The sequence below is a fragment of the Pelobates fuscus genome, chromosome 6 (genome assembly GCF_036172605.1).
Source record: "Pelobates fuscus isolate aPelFus1 chromosome 6, aPelFus1.pri, whole genome shotgun sequence".
Taxonomy (NCBI): domain Eukaryota; kingdom Metazoa; phylum Chordata; class Amphibia; order Anura; family Pelobatidae; genus Pelobates; species Pelobates fuscus.
In genome coordinates this window covers 218162179-218181829 of record NC_086322.1, presented here as the reverse complement: position 1 = coordinate 218181829, position 19651 = coordinate 218162179, and the positions used below count along the sequence as shown (strand labels likewise).

The following is a 19651-nucleotide window of genomic DNA, read 5'->3' as shown; positions in this document are numbered from 1 at the left end:
AATTTTACCATCAACAAAGATACGAACGTGGGCGGTAGGTATTAAAAGGTCTACCCCTGATCTACACTCATTTTCACACATTACATTTTCTTGTAATTACCCCTGAGAGAGGAGGAGCCACACATTAGTTAATGCCACAACAGTATCAAATGAGGAAAAGAAAATTGTTGAGTATGGATTAATTTACGTTTTTTCGAGTCGCATGTTCTTTTTTTTTATTTATAATTTTCTTAACAATTCAACTTTTGTAAATACAATCTTGACTTACCATGCATGAAAATAACACACATACACATAATGTATTAGATAATTATCTTTAATCTTTGCAGTAACCAAAATTATTATTACATTGTTAGACAACACAGTAGGATTCCAACGAAAAGGACCTATTTATCTTTGTCAATGCACTGAACTTTGGCATCAAACTTCACATCGTGGAATTTGTTCAAAGCTTTCAAGGCACGTTCTGGAAGAAAGCTGTAAAATAAAATAAATGCATAGCTAGTTAGTTCTACATAAGAATTTCAACAGTAACTTTGATTTGTTATTGGTTAAATCAAAGCAACACAACTTTTATCTCAATTGGTAACCCTGTACCAATTAAATATTTCTTAAAATGTTTGCACTTACAACTCCATAACTGCTGTTGCAGATATAAAAGGTGGAATAAATATAATCTTCTTGTTAGTCAAAATACCATCCACCAGATTCTTTGCAACATCTTCCGGCTCCAATACTGGAGAGAATCTAAAATGAAAGTAAAATAAGGATAATAAAAAACAGTGTCTAAATTGGAAAAGGTGATTTGAATAGAAGCTGCTTTCAGTATTCCATTACTCTAACTCAGCATTTCCCATTTAGTGTTCCACGGAACCCTATTGTTCAGTGAGAACCAATTTGGTGTTCCGTGGCGATTTGCAGGTTGGGTGGGCCTAAGCATTTAGGGCCACCAGATGGGTATCGCTAAACAGTGGTCCGGTCAAGCGCTGCGGCCGTCTAAGACCGCGACCCAACCCCTCTTGTATGGGATGTTGAGAGGAAGTAACAGCACTTACTCCTAGACAGAGTGTGCCTGCTGGATGGAGAGAGGGAGCAGCGGGGACTGAGCAGCACACCAGGCTCAGCCAGCAGCACTGAAGACCCTCCTGCAGAAAAAGGGAAGTGAACAGCAAATTTGCACATATGTATCTGTGTATGTGTCAGGTATTAGATACCTGTGTACCTGTGTCAGTATGTGTATCTGCCAATGTGTGTGTATCTGTGTGTCAAGTAGTGATGTCGCGAACATAACATTTTCGGTGCGCAAACGGCGAACGCAAACTTCCTCAAACGTTCACGAACCGGGCGAACCGCCATTGACTTCAATGGGCAGGCGAATTTTAAAACCCACAGGGACTCTTTCTGGCCACAATAGCAGGGCCGGACTGGCCCACCGGGATACCGGGAAATTTCCCGGTCGGCCGCGGCACCTGGGGGGCTGGAGATAGAAAGGGAGCCCTGCTGCACAAGAATATCGCGGCCGCCGGCCGCATGTCGGTGCCGCCGGGTGGCCGGTCCGGCGGCACACTATGAGGTGATTACTCACCTTGCGGCTGGCGGCCCCCATCTCCTGTGCTGACAGCTATGCTGCTGTCAGTATCAGTGAGTGTGCCGGGCGGCCGCCTTACCGGTCCGGCGGCACACTCACTGATACTGACAGCAGCATAGCTGTCAGCACAGGAGGACTGAGGGAGGGGGCGGAGCTAACTACCAAGCTCCCTCGCGGTTCCCATAATTCCCAGCATCTACACATCATAGAGTAGTGATTACTCTATGATGTGTAGATGCTGGGAATTATGGGAACCGCGAGGGAGCTTGGTAGTTAGCTCCACCCCCTCCCTCAGTCCTCCTGTAAAAAGGTCAGAAGGGGAAGGGGGGGACAAATAGAGAGGAGGGGGGGACAAATAGAGAGGAGGGGGGGCAAATAGAGGGGAATGGGGGGGGACAAAGAGGGGAAAGGGGGAGGCAAATAGAGGGGAAGGGGGGGAAATAGAGGGGAGGGGGCAAATAGAGGGGGGGAGACAAATAGAGGGGAAGGGGGAGAGACAAATAGAGGGGAAAGGGGGCAAATAGAGGGGAAGGGGGGGCAAATAGAGGGGAGGGGGGGAGACAAATAGAGGGGAAGGGGGAGAGACAAATAGAGGGGAAGGGGGGCAAATAGAGGGCAAGGGGGGGCAAGTAGAGGGGAAGGGGGGACAAATAGAAGGGAAGGGGGGGCAAATAGAGGGGAAGGGGGGAGGCAAATAGAGGGGAAGGGGGGAGACAAATAGAGGGGAAGGGGGGAGACAAATAGAGGGGAAGGGGGAGAGACAAATAGAGGGGAAAGGGGGCAAATAGAGGGGAAGGGGGGGCAAATAGAGGGGAGGGGGGAGACAAATAGAGGGGAAGGGGGAGAGACAAATAGAGGGGAAGGGGGCAAATAGAGGGGAAGGGGGGCAAATAGAGGGAAAGGGGGGGAAATAGAGGGGAAGGGGGGAGGCAAATAGAGGGGAAGGGGGGAGACAAATAGAGGGGAAGGGGGGAGACAAATAGAGGGGAAGGGGGAGAGACAAATAGAGGGGAAGGGGGAGAGACAAATAGAGGGGAAGGGGGAGAGACAAATAGAGGGGAAAGGGGGCAAATAGAGGGGAAGGGGGGGCAAATAGAGGGGAGGGGGGAGACAAATAGAGGGGAAGGGGGAGAGACAAATAGAGGGGAAGGGGGCAAATAGAGGGGAAGGGGGGGCAAATAGAGGGGAAGGGGGGGACAAATAGAAGGGGGGGCAATTAGAGGGGAAGGGGGGAGGCAAATAGAGGGGAAGGGGGGAGACAAATGGGGGGGAGACAAATAGAGGGGAAGGGGGAGAGACAAATAGAGGGGAAAGGGGGCAAATAGAGGGGAAGGGGGGCAAATAGAGGGGAAGGGGGGAGGCAAATAGAGGGGAAAGGGGGAGGCAAATAGAGGGGAAGGGGGGAGACAAATAGAGGGGAAGGGGGAGCAAATAAAGGGGAATGGGGGAGGCAAATAGAGGGGAAGGGGGAGAGACAAATAGAGGGGAAGGGGGAGAGACAAATAGAGGGGAAAGGGGGCAAATAGAGGGGAAGGGGGGGGGGCAAATAGAGGGGAGGGGGGAGACAAATAGAGGGGAAGGGGGCAAATAGAGGGGAAGGGGGGCAAATAGAGGGAAAGGGGGCAAATAGAGGGGAAGGGGGGGCAAATAGAGGGGAGGGGGGAGACAAATAGAGGGGAAGGGGGAGAGACAAATAGAGGGGAAGGGGGCAAATAGAGGGGAAGGGGGGGCAAATAGAGGGGAAGGGGGGACAAATAGAAGGGGGGGCAAATAGAGGGAAAGGGGGAGGCAAATAGAGGGGAAGGGGGGAGACAAATGGGGGGGAGACAAATAGAGGGGAAAGGGGGCAAATAGAGGGGAAGGGGGGCAAATAGAGGGGAAGGGGGGGCAAATAGAGGGGAAGGGGGGAGGCAAATAGAGGGGAAAGGGGGAGGCAAATAGAGGGGAAGGGGGGAGACAAATAGAGGGGATGGGGGAGACAAATAGAGGGGAAGGGGGAGCAAATAAAGGGGAATGGGGGAGGCAAATAGAGGGGAAGGGGGGGCACAAATAGAGGGGATGGGGGAGACAAATAGAGGGGAAGGGGGGGCAAATAAAGAGGAAGGGGGGGCAAAAAATAGAGGGGAAGGATGGGGACAAATAGAGGGGAAGGAGGGGGACAAATAGAGGGGAAGGGGGGAGAGAAATAGAGGGGAAGAGGGGGCAAATAGAGGGGAAGGGCGGGAGACAAATAGAGGGGTAATAGAAACACAGGGGAAGGGGGGACACAGAGACTGAGGGGTAATAGAAAGACACCAGGTTGGGGGAGGACGACAAAGAGACAGAGGGGTAATAGAGAGACAGGGGATGGGGGGGACAAAGAGGGGTAATAGAGACAGAGGGGTAATAGAGAGACATAGGGGTTGGGGGGACAAAGAGAGGGGTATTAGAGAGACACAGGAGAAGGGGGGACACAGAGACAGATGGGGTAATAGAGAGACACAGGGGATGGGGGTACAAAGAGACAGATGGGTAAGAGAGAGACACATGGAGGAGATGGGAAAGAGAGACACAGGGAGGAGATGGGGAAGAGAGACACAGTGAAGGTTTGTTGGGGGGGACAAAGAGACATACAGTAGGGAAGGGGAACAGAGGCTGGAGAAGGGTAAAAATAAACACACAGGGACTGGGATGAAGTAAAAGATGCACAAGGGTTGCTGTAAGAGGAAAAAAAGGAGGCAATTGGAGACAAGATACACTAAACAAGGTAAAGGTAATAGACGTAAATTGATGTGATCCTGACAGTAATACACACATATATATATATGTGTGTATTACTGTCAGGATCACATATGCATGTATATTGATGTGTGTATTAGTAACATATAATTAAGCTTATAATATTTACACATATAGTAATATACATTTATATATGCATAATACACACATAAATGTCATATATGTGTGTATGTGTGTATGTGTGTAATGAGCACGTATTCGCCCTGTCTTGTTGCTAGTTGCATACTCATGCACAATAACATATTCAAAGTGAAGAGCACACCTATAGAACTTCAAAATTAACCAGATCACTTCATTTTTTTTAGTTGTGCAACTGCAGACATTCAGCATTTCAGTACCATTACTAAAATGTCCTTAATAGGCCAAAGTCGTTGTACTGAAACATTGATTACATGCAAATGTACGTCTACTTAAAATAAAGGCGCTCTTTTGTTTATTTTGAAGCCCTATATGCGTTGCTTCGTTGGAGTAAGAGCTTTCCATTTCAAGTTATTTTTTCACCCTCTATATCAGCACACTATGCTGGCGCGACGCATTATTGGGCTGGCATAGAATTTTTTTCCAGGGCTGATTTTAGTTCCCAGTCCGGCCCTGCACAATAGTGATGGAAAAGTTGTTTCAAGGGGACTAACACCTGGACTGTGGCATGCCGGAGGGGGATCCATGGCAAAACTCCCATGTAAAATTACACAGTTGATGCAGAGTCTGGTTTTAATCCATAAAGGGCATAAATCACCTAACATTCCTAAATCACAATGGATATGTATTGACACCTGACATATGACATATTGACACCTTGACATATGGATTGACACCTGTCCTCAGAGACCCTGATACACACTGACACAGAGCAGAATAGGGACTGTTCCTCCTACATAGGGTCACTTGGCAGATATGGATTGACACCTGTCCTCAGGGACCCTGATACACACTGACACAGAGAAGAATAGGGACTGTTCCCCCTACATAGGGTCTGTCATGCCTCAACTACCGGTAATTCCTTGTCTCTTCCGGGTTGACGGAGTTTAGCCACACCCCTTCTCTGAAGCGGTGTCCCCACGCTACATAATGCGACCGCGCCAGATACAAGACGCTGGATTATTGAACAGCGTTACCGCGATATCAACCCGGCTAAAAGTTTTTCTGCGACCTCTCCTTGTGTACCGAACCGGACTGGAATTCTACTTACCCTCCTTCTCCTCTCCTCGACCACGGCTAGTATCTGGACTTTCTCAGAAACACCCTCCCCGGAGGAGAACTCCGGGAACCTGATTTTTCAACCTTTGGAATCTAAGTCAATTGTTATATCTGTGATAAGAGCTTACCTTCTCTCAAGCCCGCTGAGCATTCCTGCCATAGTCTGCTCTCAAGGTTGCCAAGCATTTCTGCTACAGCCTGCTCTCAAGTCCGTTAAGCATTCAGGCTACAGCTGCTCCCAGGCTTGCTATCTCTAACTCCAAAAACAATCACTCCTGTTACAACTTCAATTCTAACTTCCTCCATTTCCTTAAACTTGCAAACACCAATGTGCTAGATTACATGTATATCGGAAGTTGCTCACTCCAACGAAACCAACAGCGAAGTAATTAAAGATACAGTACCTGTATTTCAAAATATTGAATACTCAGTTCCTATTCTATTCTCTAAGTATCCTAATCAACAATCTAAGTCCTAAGAAATCAGCAGTTGCGCTCCATATCAACCTATGTAAACGTGACAGACTCAATTCTCCTCTATTTCTCTCATATTACAGTGGGACAAAGAAAGAATTACGACTGAAGCCATCATTGATTCTGGTGCAAACGGGGTGTTCATCGATTCATCCTTTGTAACCAAAAATAACATTCCTTGTGTTCGCAAAAGCACTTCTGTTTCTGTCAGAGTGATTGACGGCTCCCTCATATCCTCGGGCCCTATACTAAATGAAACTATTCCTGTAAGAATAACCACCAATCATACTCATACTGAATATCTTATATTCGATATTATCTCATCACCTCTTTATCCGGTCATACTAGGAATCAACTGGTTAAGGAACCACAACCCACAAATTACTTGGTCTCCCTTCTCTCTCACCTTTAACTCTGCTTATTGTAAAGAAACATGCTTACAACATATTCCAATTTTTCAGACTATTGAAGAACCAACTATACCTTCCTGTTATTCTGAGTTCTCAGACGTATTCAGTAAAAAGGAAGCTGAAACACTTCCTCCTCATCGTCCCTACGACTGTCCCATAGACCTCATACCTGGTGCCCCCATACCTTTTGGGCACATCTATCCTCTCTCTGAATCTGAATAAAAAATCCTTAAGGAATACTTGGATGAAAACCTCCGTAAAGGGTTCATTAGACCTTCCAGCTCACCTGCTGCCTCCACTATGTTTTTTGTGAGAAATAAAGACCAGACTATACGTCCCATCATAGATTACAGAGCTTTAAACAAAATAACAGTTAAAAACCCAGGTGCACGATAGATTCTCTAGCACAGCGCATAGACGCAGCCTTCGAGCGCTTCTGGGCCAAATTGGAGGCTCACACCGCGGCGGAACCGGCCCGGGACTGGAGAGGTGAGCTGAGCGGAGAGAGGCAGGAAAAGAGCGGGCCCCCTCTGGGCACAACTATCAAGCTTCCAAGAGTACCTGCATTCAAAGGCCCACCTGGGCAGAGAGCACATAGGGAGGCAATCTCCCGGCATCATCCACAGCAGCTGAAGCCCCAACGCCGCAGGCGGCGTAGAAACACCTGGAGCTCAAGCTATCCCCAACATGGGAAGGATCCAGACTCCAACGTGAGCAACCGACTCCGTGGCAATGAGATGCAAGCTCTCCTCAGAACCTGGGGCTGGAGGGAGGCCAATGTCTGCACCTGTCTCACGACGCCACATGCCTGCCTCAGCGGGCTCCCACGCAATGGCGTCGGCTGAAACTGAAACTGGACTTAAGCTACAGGTCTGGTCCCCATTCCTTTTTGGGCCTAGCTGGACTGCACAGACACCCTACGCTAATGTGCTATTTATATCCTAGCACAGCACTAACCTGGACTTGAGCTCTTATCTTTCATTACTATATATGTTATAAATCTAAACGCTGAAGGGCTTACCCTGAACTGCAACTCCAGTAGTGATTGGGTTAATAGGGACACAATGGTTTATATAGCTAGTATGTTTTGTTTTTGATTCTTGATGTATTCATTACTGTAGAGCAGGATCTAGTACAGACCCTAGCTTACCTAGTCCTATGCATATATACCTTAATATTAAAGCCTAACTGCAGCACTAATACAGAGTTGAATTGTATGCCAGTGATGGTTGGGGTAGGCTTGCTTTGCATCTTCTAGCGGGTTATGCCAGTATAGCCGACTACCATTATGCTACTATGCACTTGGAAGAGGTTCCTAGCATGCTCAGTCCAGCCTGTTATGACCATACACAGAAATGTCGATGTTATCATATATTGCACAATCTCCAAAAGTACATCCTACTGGGCACCATTTGATATCACTCCTGTAGAAGGTTTGCTGCATGCCTATATGCTACTTAAAACGCGACTACTCTCGCATAGGCTAATCTTACCTGTCACTAAGCTAACAAGCATACCACTAAGCTATCAGTAAGTTAAAATATATAAGCCTGTTCGTCTCTCAACCAGTCGCTTACTCTGAATAATACTAAACATGTGCACTGATTTTCTACGACTGTTAAAATTTGTCAGTGTGTCTGCCTGCTCCAGCGGCGGTGGCGATGCCAGCTTGTTCGTTCTATTGTTGGGTCCTTGGGCCCAGTGGTCTAAATATTCTGCAGTTTATCTATAGTTCTAAACCTAAAACATGTTTTGGTTTTTTATTTGTTTTTTGTTTTCTGATCTATGACCCCGAAACATTTCTACTTAATTATACAAACGTGCAGCAACTCGGATAAATGCTTAACTACTCACTACCTGATACCTGACTAATCCTTCTCAAGTATCCACTAGTTACACGAAAATCTATATTGTTTTTGTTGCTCTATTTTGTTGTTATGCAGTCACGTGTCAGCCATTGATCCTTCTACTTAATATATAAAAAAGAGGCAGACGATTATCTGAGGTGATATATACTGAACTGTTATGACCCCTTCATGCATGTACTGTATCATCTCCCTCTCTTCATTCTGTATCCCTGCAATTTTATGCCTCAATAAAAGAAAGATTGACAAAAAAAAAAAAACTGCTACTGTCTACACCAAGCTTGACCTCCGTGGGGCATATAACCTCATTAGAATCAAGGCTAACAATGAATGGAAAACTGCTTTCCGAACAAGATATGGACTCTACGAGTATCTTGTGATGCCTTTCGGCCTCTGCCATGCCCCAGCAACCTTTCAACATTTTATAAATGACATCTTCAGGGATCTTCTAGATGTCTGTGTTATCATTTATTTGGATGACATTCTCATATATTCTAACACTCCTGAGGAACACAAAAAACACGTGAGATGGGTGTTATCCAGACATAGAACTCATAAATTATACGCTAAACCAGAAAAATGTATTTTTAACGTCAATGAAATAACCTTTTTAGGTTACATTATTACCCCTCATTCGATAAGCATGGATAGTTCTAAAATCAATTGTATCATCAACTGGCCCATTCCTTCTAATGTAAAAGAATTACAACGTTTTCTGGGGTTTGCCAACTTCTACAGAAAATGTATTAAAAATTACTCCGATGTAGCTCATTCACTTAATCTACTTAACAGCAAAAAACATCCTTTCAATTGGAATGAAAAGGCTCAAAATGCCTTCGATGAATTAAAAAGAAGATTTACAACTGCTCCTATTCTTCAACTTCCAAACCCCACATGTCTCTATGTCCTTGAAACAGATGCTTCAGAAAAAGCCATCGGAGCTGTCCTCTCTCAACATAAAACTCCTCAAGATCCTCTTCATCCAGTTGCCTTTTTTTCACGTTCAATGTCTCCTGCCGAAAAAAATTGCCATATAGGAGAAAAAGAATTATTGAGTATAAAAGCAGCCTTAGAAACCTGGCGACATCTTGAAGGAACACAAACTCCTATAATGGTTTATACTGACCATAAAAACCTTGAATATCTTCACTCCAACAAGACTCTCTCTGCTAGGCAAGTAAGATGGAATCTCTTCTTCTCCCGGTTCAATTTTCAAATAGTTTTTAGACCCGGATCTAGGAACAAAAAAGCGGATGCCCTTTCCCGAATTCACCAAGACCTTGAATTGGAACCTCCTCCGCATACAGTCATCGGAATCTTAACGTCCCTTATAGATGACATAAAAGGCCTAAGTAAAGATGCTCTTGAACTTCCTAAATCAATTACGTTATGAAAGAAAGATGGTCTCTATTATTTCAATGACAGGATTTACATTCCTCCCGCATTCAGAAATAAAGTACTCAAATTTATTCATGATTCTCCTCTGGTTGGTCATCCTGGTATAAAAAAGACCCTAGAATTATCCAAAATATATTATTGGTGGCCTCGCCAGGACCCCACCATCGAATCCTATGTCAAAACTTGTTCAACCTGCCAAAGATCCAAATCTGAACATCATCACCCATTTGGTCAATTGTTGAATCTACCGATTCCGGAGAGGCCTTGGCAATCCATTTCTATGGACTTCTTGGTGGAACTTCCCCCTTCTCAACATCATACCACCATTTTAGTAGTAGTGGACCGCTTCACAAAAATGTCCCATTTTATCCCCTTGAAGAAATTACCCTCATCATCTGAACTCTCAAAAGTATTCCTCGATAATATAGTGAAACTTCATGGACTTCCAGACGAAATCATATCAGACCGAGGAACCCAGTTTACCTCCAAATTCTGGAACGCATTGTGTGCTTCTCTTCGTATTCAACGTAAACTATCTTCCGCTTATCACCCCCAAACCAATGGGCAAACTGAAAGAGTTAACCAATGCTTAGAGCAATATTTACGATGTTATTGTTCCCACTTACAAGATGATTGGGTGACATGGTTGCCCATGGCCGAATTTGCATACAACAACTCAGTTCATACCAGTAGCAAAATGACTCCCTTCTTCTCCAATTATGGGTTTCATCCCTCTTCGTTTCCTGCTCATACAATTCCTTCATCTAACCCCACCGTTTCAAATCAAATCTCTCACATGTCTTCCCTATTTAGAAAATTACATGGAAATCTTGAATTCGCATCCTCCAATCAAAAGAAGTTTTTTGATACTAAAAGACGACCTCCGGGGGGGCGTGGTTTGCAGCCGAGCGAGCTGGACGTGTCCGGGTAGAGCTCCGCTGCGACCGCGGTGCCAACAGCATACGAAGGCGGAGATAAACTTTCAAACAGACCGAACTGGTCGGGGGAGCCGTGATGGACCGGAGAGCCACGAAAAGTAAGGTGAAAAAGGCGGTGGAAACGGGTGTTATAGTGCCGGATATGTTTGCGGCCTCTCGCGCCGTGCGACTAAGCACACAAGATGGCGGACGAGAAGGCCAGACTACACCCCGTTCTCCTGCGAGCCCAGCAAGCGGTGTGGCATCGGATACCGACACCAGCCAAATCCTGGCGAAACTGTCGGAGGTTCGTAGCTACCTTGCCTCTGAGATGGTTCGTACTACCTCAGAGGTGAAAGCTGAAATACAGGCTTTGGGGGTGCGGACGGCGATATTCGAGCAGCGGGTTGAATCCACGGTTGTGGCCCATAACGCTGCAGCCGCACAAATTAACCACCTCACCTCCCAACTACTCACTGCAGAAGCAGCTATAGACGACCTGGGGAATAGAACATGGCGCAATAATATACGCCTTCGGGGATTACCCGAACAGGAAGGGGAAGGGTCCCTGACGGAGGTCATTCTGGAGATTTTCAGGCCGCTACTCCCCGACATCCCAGAGCACTTGTGGCACATTGAACGGGCGCATAGGGCCCTCAGGGCTAGGAGAGCGGAAGACCGGCGCCCAAGGGACGTGATAATAAAATTTTTGTTGTTTCAAACGAAAGAGGCCTTGATGAGGTATGGCAGAGATCGACAGATCCTCTATAACGGGGCCAACCTCACTCTCTACCAAGACCTTACCCCGCTGACCTTGCAGAGGCGCAGGGACTGGCGCCCGATCACTGAACTCCTGCAGCGCCACGCCATCAAGTACGCTTGGGGTCATCCCTTCCGGCTAATGGCTTTCAAGGATGGCCGCACGAAGCTTCTATTCCCAGATGGTGACCCGAGGAAGTTCCTGACCGAGCTGGGGATCCAAACCCCTGATGACTTCCCTGTATCGAAGGGGACGGCGGAGGCTCTTGCCGCTCTCCCCCGAGAATGGTACACGTCTGATGAATGAGGAGGGGGGCTACTTTGTTGCCGTGACCGAGCGGCGGGCTGCTTTTCTAGATGGTAAGACCTCGCAGGTGGGATCAGGTTGTTTGGGCGGGTGACTCCTAGGCCCCGCTTGACTCCTTAACCCGCGGGTGGGTTTGCTCGTTATGGGGAGGGTTAGGGCTTATTTTTGTCCCCGGGCCTCGCCCTGGTTCCCATGTTCCTGACTCATTGCAGCCCCTTTCCCGGGGGACCTTTTTTCAGGACGGCCCACTGTTTTTCTCCTCACGATTTTGCGGTGCAGAGGGCTATGTTTGTTTAGACACTGTTTTTCCTGGGGACTGGGATCAGGATGGGGCGGCGGGCGGCGGGTAATGTTTTCTCACTATGTATGTGTTGTGTATTAATTGCCCCCCCCCTTCCCCGAGGGACCCTTTGCAAGATGGCTTACCGTTTTTTGTGGTACGATTTTTTGGATCTTAAATTTATTCACTGTTTTTCTGGGGAGCGGGATCGGAGTGGGGCGGCGGGTAGCGGTTCTCGGTCTATTTCTGCTTTATTACTGTTTGCTGCCCCTCCCCCAAAGGATTAAGTCCAGGGGGGTCCACTGTTTTTCAAGGCGGGTTTCCTGGGCTTCGAACCTGGTCCCACTGGGTCGGAGGTATTGAATACGTAACCTCTGTTTTTCTGGGGTGCGGTTTCGGAGTGGGCGGTGGGCGGCGGGTTGCGGTTTTCCTGGTGTTCATGTTATTTTTGTCGCCTATCCTTATGCATCAGGTTATGACATTGCATAATATTTATCCCCCCCCGCCATATTTTGGCTTCATGGCTGACCCTTTCGGGCAGGGGGCAATGTATATCTATGCTTCTGATTTTTCAAGACAGGGGGGGGGGGGGTTCGGGATGGGGCAGTGGGTCTTGGTTCACGCTATGTCCACAATTGTTTTTATTCTTATTTTTATGCTAGGTTCACTCTTAAGCCGGGTTATATAGGTGTCCGGTTCTGGCACCTGTGGGATTTTTGGAGTTTTGTTTGTGCTTCTTCTTTTTTGGGTCTGGATGTCACTTGGGGACGGCAAAATGGTCTCCCCCTTCATCTCGGTTCTTTTATGTTTTTATTTAAATTTTTTGTCTCCAATTGGGGATAGTCTGGCACCCTGGGGGTGCTATTCGTGGTTGGTCTATGTTGGGGCGGTTCTGGGGCCGTATTGGTTCTCTGGAAACGCCTAGACATATTTCCCATTTGGTCCTGGCAATAGGTAAGTCCAGGCTACTGTTTTTTATGTTTTTTCCTTTCTCTTTTTCTTCTTTCCTTCACTGTTCTACCACCCCTTGTTACCCCCTTTACCTTTCCCTACCCCTATTCCCTGCTCGGACCCCGGTGGGGGGAGGTGTCATGATATCCGCTCCGCATTATCGAGATGGATCCGTAGAGGATCCAACTTGTGTGACAAGCCGATTCCCTCCTTCATTGCAATGCCGTTAAAATTGTTATCCCTGAATGTTAAAGGCCTTAATGCCCCGAGTAAAAGGCGCCTTATGTTTAGGGAACTTAAACGCCTGAACCCTGATATTGCCTTTCTGCAAGAAACGCATATACCTAAGCCAGCAAAATTTATGTTGAGGGACCACACGTTCCGCATTGTACATGAGGCGAGAGCTCTAAATAAGAGGAACGGCGTAGCTATTCTAATTCATCACAGGTGCCCCTTTCGGATAGGGAATGTGATAGCTGATCCGGAGAGACGCTATTTGTTGCTTTCTGGGAGTTTACACTCCCACACGATCCACTTCCTCAATATATATGCCCCTAATGTCCCATCGGCCGAATTCTGGGACGCTATGGCTCAAATGGTCAACAGCCTACCGCACGGCATGATAATTGTGGGCGGAGACCTTAACGCCACCCCGTGCCCGGCTGTTGACCGGAGCCGTTGCAGCGGGCTACCAAGATCTCACGGTAGAGGGAGTCAGGACAAGATACTCCGCACATTTATCCAGCGTACCGGCCTCCTAGACATATGGAGAGCTCATCATCCAGATGAACGTGATTTTACGTTCTATTCCGCACCCCATGACTCTTATTCTAGGATAGACCTATTTCTAGTTAATTCGCATGCGGCGTCCAAGGCTTCTGTTTCCACGATCGGTTCTATATCCTGGTCGGACCACGCAGAAATTTCGTTAACAATGGATAAATTATGTGTTGCGTCTCCGTGGTCCTGGAAGCTGAATACTTCGCTACTATAGGACCCGGTCGTGGTGGAAATGGTCCGTCAGGAATTATCAGATTATTTTCTTCGGAACGCGACCCCAGACCTCCACCCGGCAACGGTCTGGGCCGCCCACAAAGCGGTTATCCGGGGAATTTTTATCAGAGAAGCGACGGTAAAAAAAGAAGCGTAAATTGCAACTATTGTCCTCCCTTCTGGAGGCCCTGGGACGTGCGGAAGAGAAACATAAGACAGCCCCGTCGGCTATCACGTTGGCGGACGTACAGAAAGTGCGTATGTCAGTGCGAGAGTTACTCTTGGACGATACAGCTAGGGCAGTGGTATGGTCTAAGAGGACATTCTACGAAAAGTCTAATAAAATGGACACATTGTTAGCTAGGTCCCTCCGCCCGAAACAGGGTCACTTTCATATCACGAGCATCAAGGACGCTGCAGGTAAGCATTGTACGGATCCCACTGATATCGCGTCGGTATTCACAGCATATTACTCCAACTTATATAACCATTCTGGAGTAGTAGACGGGGAACGTCAACAGCGTGAGATCGGGGAAGCAAGGGCTTTCCTCGATCGACTAGCCCTACCAAAACTGGAGGGTGGCGATGTTGCCGCCTTGGGAGCTCAAATCACAGCCGACGAAATAGACGCGGCAATTTCGTCCTTGAAGGGCAATAGGGCCCCAGGCCCGGATGGATTTGAGGGCGGTTATTATAAGTTGTTTCGGGAGGAACTGGTACCGCATCTTGAGACGTTGTTTAACGACTTAATGAAGGGGGGTATTCCGGACAGGGACATGTCGCTGGCCGACGTAATCCTGTTACCAAAGCTGGGCAGAGACGACTCGCTCCCTGAGAATTATAGACCGATCTCATTGATAAACCATGACTCTAAAATTCTAGCTAAGATCTTAGCAACCCGCCTGAACCCCTTTTTAACTCGGCTGATCCATCCGGACCAGGTGGGTTTTATCCCTGGTAGACAGTTATACGAAAACACTCGACGTAACATCGACCTTCTCTGGCGGCAAGCAAATAGGAAAATCCCAACATTGGTCCTGTCACTTGACGCAGAGAAGGCTTTCGATAGGGTTAAGTGGCCATACCTATTCGAGGTCCTGCAACACTTTGGCCTCCCGAACACGTTTATTACTGCAATTCGGGCTTTATATACGAATGTCCGGGCTCGGGTCCGTATAGCGGGCTCCAAGGCTATACCGTTTGCCTTGGGCAATGGGACTAGACAGGGCTGCCCTTTGTCGCCCTTGCTCTTTGCTTTGTCACTGGAACCCCTATTACAACAAGTGAGATGTACTGATGAAATTCATGGAATTTCGATCGGGGACCGGAGATATGTTGTATCTGCGTTCGCCGACGATGTTCTGCTGACTCTGACGGAACCGACGGAGTCAATGGACGCGCTGGCAGCAGTCCTACAGATGTACGGTGAAATGGCTGGTTACAAGGTGAATCTGCCCAAGTCGTGCGCCCTACCTATAAGTATGAGTGATCCTGATATCGCTCGTATAGGAAATAATCACAATATTCGTATTGATAGGCATCACATCAAATACCTGGGGATACATTTGACGGCGGATCCCGCCCAGCTATTTCAGCAGAATTACACTCCCATGATTCGCGCCCTTATCTCGGATATGGAAAGATGGCAGGATAAACCAATCTCTTGGATTGGCAGAATCCAGTCGGTAAAAATGAATATCCTCCCCAGAATTTTATTCCTGTTCCAATCTTTCCCAGTTCGACTCACCAAATCTGACTTGGGTCCGCTTCAACAAGCCACAGGGAAATTCATCTGGCAAAACAGGAAGCATAGAGTTTCCCGTAATATCCTCTTTAGAACAAAATCTAGGGGGGGCCTGGGATTGCCAAATTTTTATTTTTACTACTTGGCGGCCCAACTCACGCAGATAGCGTATTGGCACACCCCTCCAGATGAACGGAGGTGGGTTGACCTTGAGTCATCCCTCATGGGACCTGATAAGCCACAATTCCTTATGTGGGTTCCTCGTGAACATAGACCGACAACACGAGTTGAATGCCCGGCCATAGCGAATTCGATGAAGATATGGGACATTGCGTCGGTCAAATATGGGTTGTCCTCCCGGACATCCCCATTGACCCCTTACCTCAGAAACAAAGCTTTCCCCCCTTGACTATACGCTAGGGATTTCATAGGAATAGAGGGAACGGGTGTCCAGCGCCTTTGCCAACTCTATGAAGGTGGGTCACTACTTCAGTTTGAGGATTTAAAGGCCAGGGCAGATCTACGCCCTTCTGACTTCTTTCGCTTTGTACAACTCAGAAACTTTGCACAGACCCCGATCAATAGATCTAGTGCGTTGCAACCGCTTACCTTTTTCGAAGCTATGTGCCTTAGGGAACAGTTCCCGAGGAGCCTTATAACAGCTTTATATGCACAATTAAGCACCTCCACGTCAGAATGGGGGGACCTTACGTACACAGCCCAGTGGGAGGCGGATATTGGTGAAGAGTTGGAGGGGGTGGATTGGCAGGAGATTTGGGAAGCTGCCGCAGCTTCGTCTATTTGTGTTTCAATGCAGGAGCAAGCATATAAGACCATGTTTAGGTGGTATACCACCCCGGTGAAGTTATGCAGGATGAACAGAATACCCACTGATATATGCTGGAGAGGCTGCGGTCATAAGGGGAATTACTTACACATGTGGTGGGAATGCCCTAGGATCACACCGTTCTGGAAGGAAGTGGCGAACTTACTGAAGGATATCTTCGGTAGGGAGATAGACCTGAACCCATGGGTCTTCCTTCTGGCCAGACCTCTTGAGGGATGGACCAGAACGGAACTGAAATTGCTGAATAATGTAAACCTGGCGGCAAGGCGGGCATTGGCCCAGGTATGGCTTCAACCTTCCCCCCCCCTTTTCTTAGGGTAATACAAAAGATTAAGGATACGTTACTTATGGATAAACTCACAGCGAAGGTCAGAGGCACAATGGCAAAATTTGATAGAGTTTGGGCACCGTGGGTAGACAGTGGCGCGGGTGAATAGGTAACAAGGGAGGGGGATCCGGGCCACCGTTCTCCTTTCTTCCATCACCTTTTGGGGAACTGGATGCTTACATACCAGGTTCCCTTTACTAAGAATGCTATGGGATCCCCTTCAAGAGCCTCTAGAATACCGCGGATCTTTAGGGATAGGAGGGGCGGTATACAGGAAAATGAGTGATGTGGCTATGATTGAGGGCATGACCTCATAGACTGGTGCTGAGGTCGGGTGACTGCTCCTACCTTGCTTGACTACCTCTCCCCCCCACTTTCCCCCCCCCGTCCTTCCCCCCCCACCCTCCCCTTTGACTTTCTTTCCATACTTCTCTTCACCCCCGTTTTTCCTGTCTGTATTGTCCTTTGTCCTTTCATTTATCTACTTTTTTCTTATTTGAATGGCTTTAACTTCTCATTCTATCTCTACCATGGCCGGATCTTGGTCCTACTTGATAGGGATCGGGATCACTCAGTACTATTCTTAGACATGTGCAAATATATTACTTAGTATCCCTTCAGGCAGGGTTGTATAAAGGCCCTGTGTAATGTGCATCTGACAGAGATGGGATCTTATATGCATGCGTACCAACGAGATATATCATGTACCGCAGCCATTCTTGTTCTTTTTGAATTTTATGTTAATGGAAAATTGGAGAGACACCGCGCACATATACGGACACTTCAAGACCAGTGTGCCTAATATATCGACAATACCAAGAATAACACACAATCTATTTTGAATAATTGGCTCAAGGCTCACGCTGGATCTTGCTAAAGACTCTACAAATGTGATGTTTTTCACTGTATATTGTGATGTTGGTGTTTCACCTTGTTATAAATAAAGAATTAAAAAAAAAAAAGACGACCTCCTCCCGCTTATAAAATTGGTGATCTTGTCTGGCTCTCCTCAAAAAACATATCCACCAACCGTCCTTCAAAGAAGCTAAGTTCCCTTTTTCTTGGTCCTTTTCAAATATTGTCAATTATCAACCGTAACGTTGTGAAATTGAAGCTTCCACCTACTTTAAAACTTCATCCTGTCTTCCATGTTTCCTTGCTCAAACCCCATCTTCCTGACCCTTTCCATAGAGATGTAATTACTACTCCTGATCCTGTTTTGGTCCAAGGTGAAGAAGAATAGGAGATCCAAAAAATTCTGGATTCACGGATCCATCGTGGCTCTCTACAGTACCTCATTAGATGGAAGGGTTACGGAATTGATGAAGATACATGGGAAAACTCCTCTGTGATCCATGCAAACAGGTTAATTGCCGCATTCCACAAACGCTATCCTTCTAAACCATGTTGATAGCACCCTGTGGGTGCTCCTTACAGGGAGGGTACTGTCATGCCTCAACTACCGGTAATTCCTTGTCTCTTCCGGGTTGACGGAGTTTAGCCACACCCCTTCTCTGACGCGGTCTCCCCACGCTACATAATGCGACCGCGCCAGATACAAGACGCTGGATTATTGAACAGCATTACCGCGATATCAACCCGGCTAAAAGTTTCTCTGCGACCTCTCCTTGTGTACCGAACCGGACTGGAATTCTACTTACCCTCCTTCTCCTCTCCTCGACCACGGCTAGTATCTGGACTTTCTTCATCCTTTCTCAGAAACACCCTCCCCGGAGGAGAACTCCGGGAACCTGATTTTTCACCCTTTGGAAGCTAAGTCAATTGTTATATCTGTGATAAGAGCTTACCTTCTCTCAAGCCCGCTGAGCATTCCTGCCATAGTCTGCTCTCAAGGTTGCCAAGCATTTCTGCTACAGCCTGCTCTCAAGTCCGTTAAGCATTCAGGCTACAGCTGCTCCCAGGCTTGCTATCTCTAACTCCAAAAACAATCACTCCTGTTACAACTTCAATTCTAACTTCCTCCATTTCCTTAAACTTGCAAACACCAATGTGCTAGATTACATGTATATCGGAAGCTGCTCACTCCAACTAAACCAACAGCGAAGTATTAAAGATACAGTACCTGTATTTCCCAAATTTGAATACACAGTTCCTATTCTATTCTCTAAGTATCCTAATCAACAATCTAAGTCCTAAGAAATCTGCAGATGCGCTCCATATCAACCTATGTAAACGTGACAGGGTCACTTGGCAGATATGGATTGATACCTGTCCTCAGGGACCCTGATACACACTGACACAGAGCAGAATAGGGACTGTTCCCCCTACATAGGGTCACTTGGCAGATATGGATTGACACCTGTCCTCAGGTACCCTGATACACACAGACACAGAGCAGAATAGGGACTGTTCCTCCTACATAGGGTAACCATTTTTAGCCCAAGGCAGCTCATCTCATCAGACATTTTTTAGTCGAATGTATCGCCCACTGTCAGTCCCTTCGGGATCAATCCCTCATTCATCTTAATAAAGGTGAGGTAATCTAGACTTTTTTGACCTAGGCGACTTCTCTTCTCAGTGACAATACCTCCTGCTGTCCTTTCTGACAGGACACTTGAAGTGGGGCAGGCCAGAAGTTCTATCGCAAATTGGGGTAGCTCAGGCCACAGGTCAAGCCTGCACACCCAGTAGTCAAGGGGTTCATCGCTCCTCAGAGTGTCGATATCTGCAGTTAAGGCAAGGTATTCTGCTACCTGTCGGTCGAGTCGTTCTCTGAGGGTGGATCCCGAAGGCCTGTGGCGATGCGTAGGACTTAAAAAGCTCCGCATGTCCTCCATCAACAAAACGTCTTTAAA

The 19651-nt window shown here is 47.2% G+C and overlaps 1 protein-coding gene across 1 annotated transcript in view; it reads right to left on the bottom strand.

Annotated features, from left to right (window-relative positions):
* Positions 1 to 300: 300 nt before the first annotated feature.
* Positions 301 to 19651, bottom strand: part of LOC134565703 (17-beta-hydroxysteroid dehydrogenase 13-like) — a 72263-nt gene continuing 52912 nt past the window's right edge. Inside the window, exons 6-7 of the mRNA XM_063425342.1 lie at positions 631 to 747; positions 301 to 477 (exon numbers count right to left, since the gene is read on the bottom strand). Coding sequence (XP_063281412.1) covers positions 387 to 477; positions 631 to 747 — 208 coding nt within the window. The 3' untranslated portion in view covers positions 301 to 386. The remainder of the gene's footprint in view (positions 478 to 630; positions 748 to 19651) is intronic.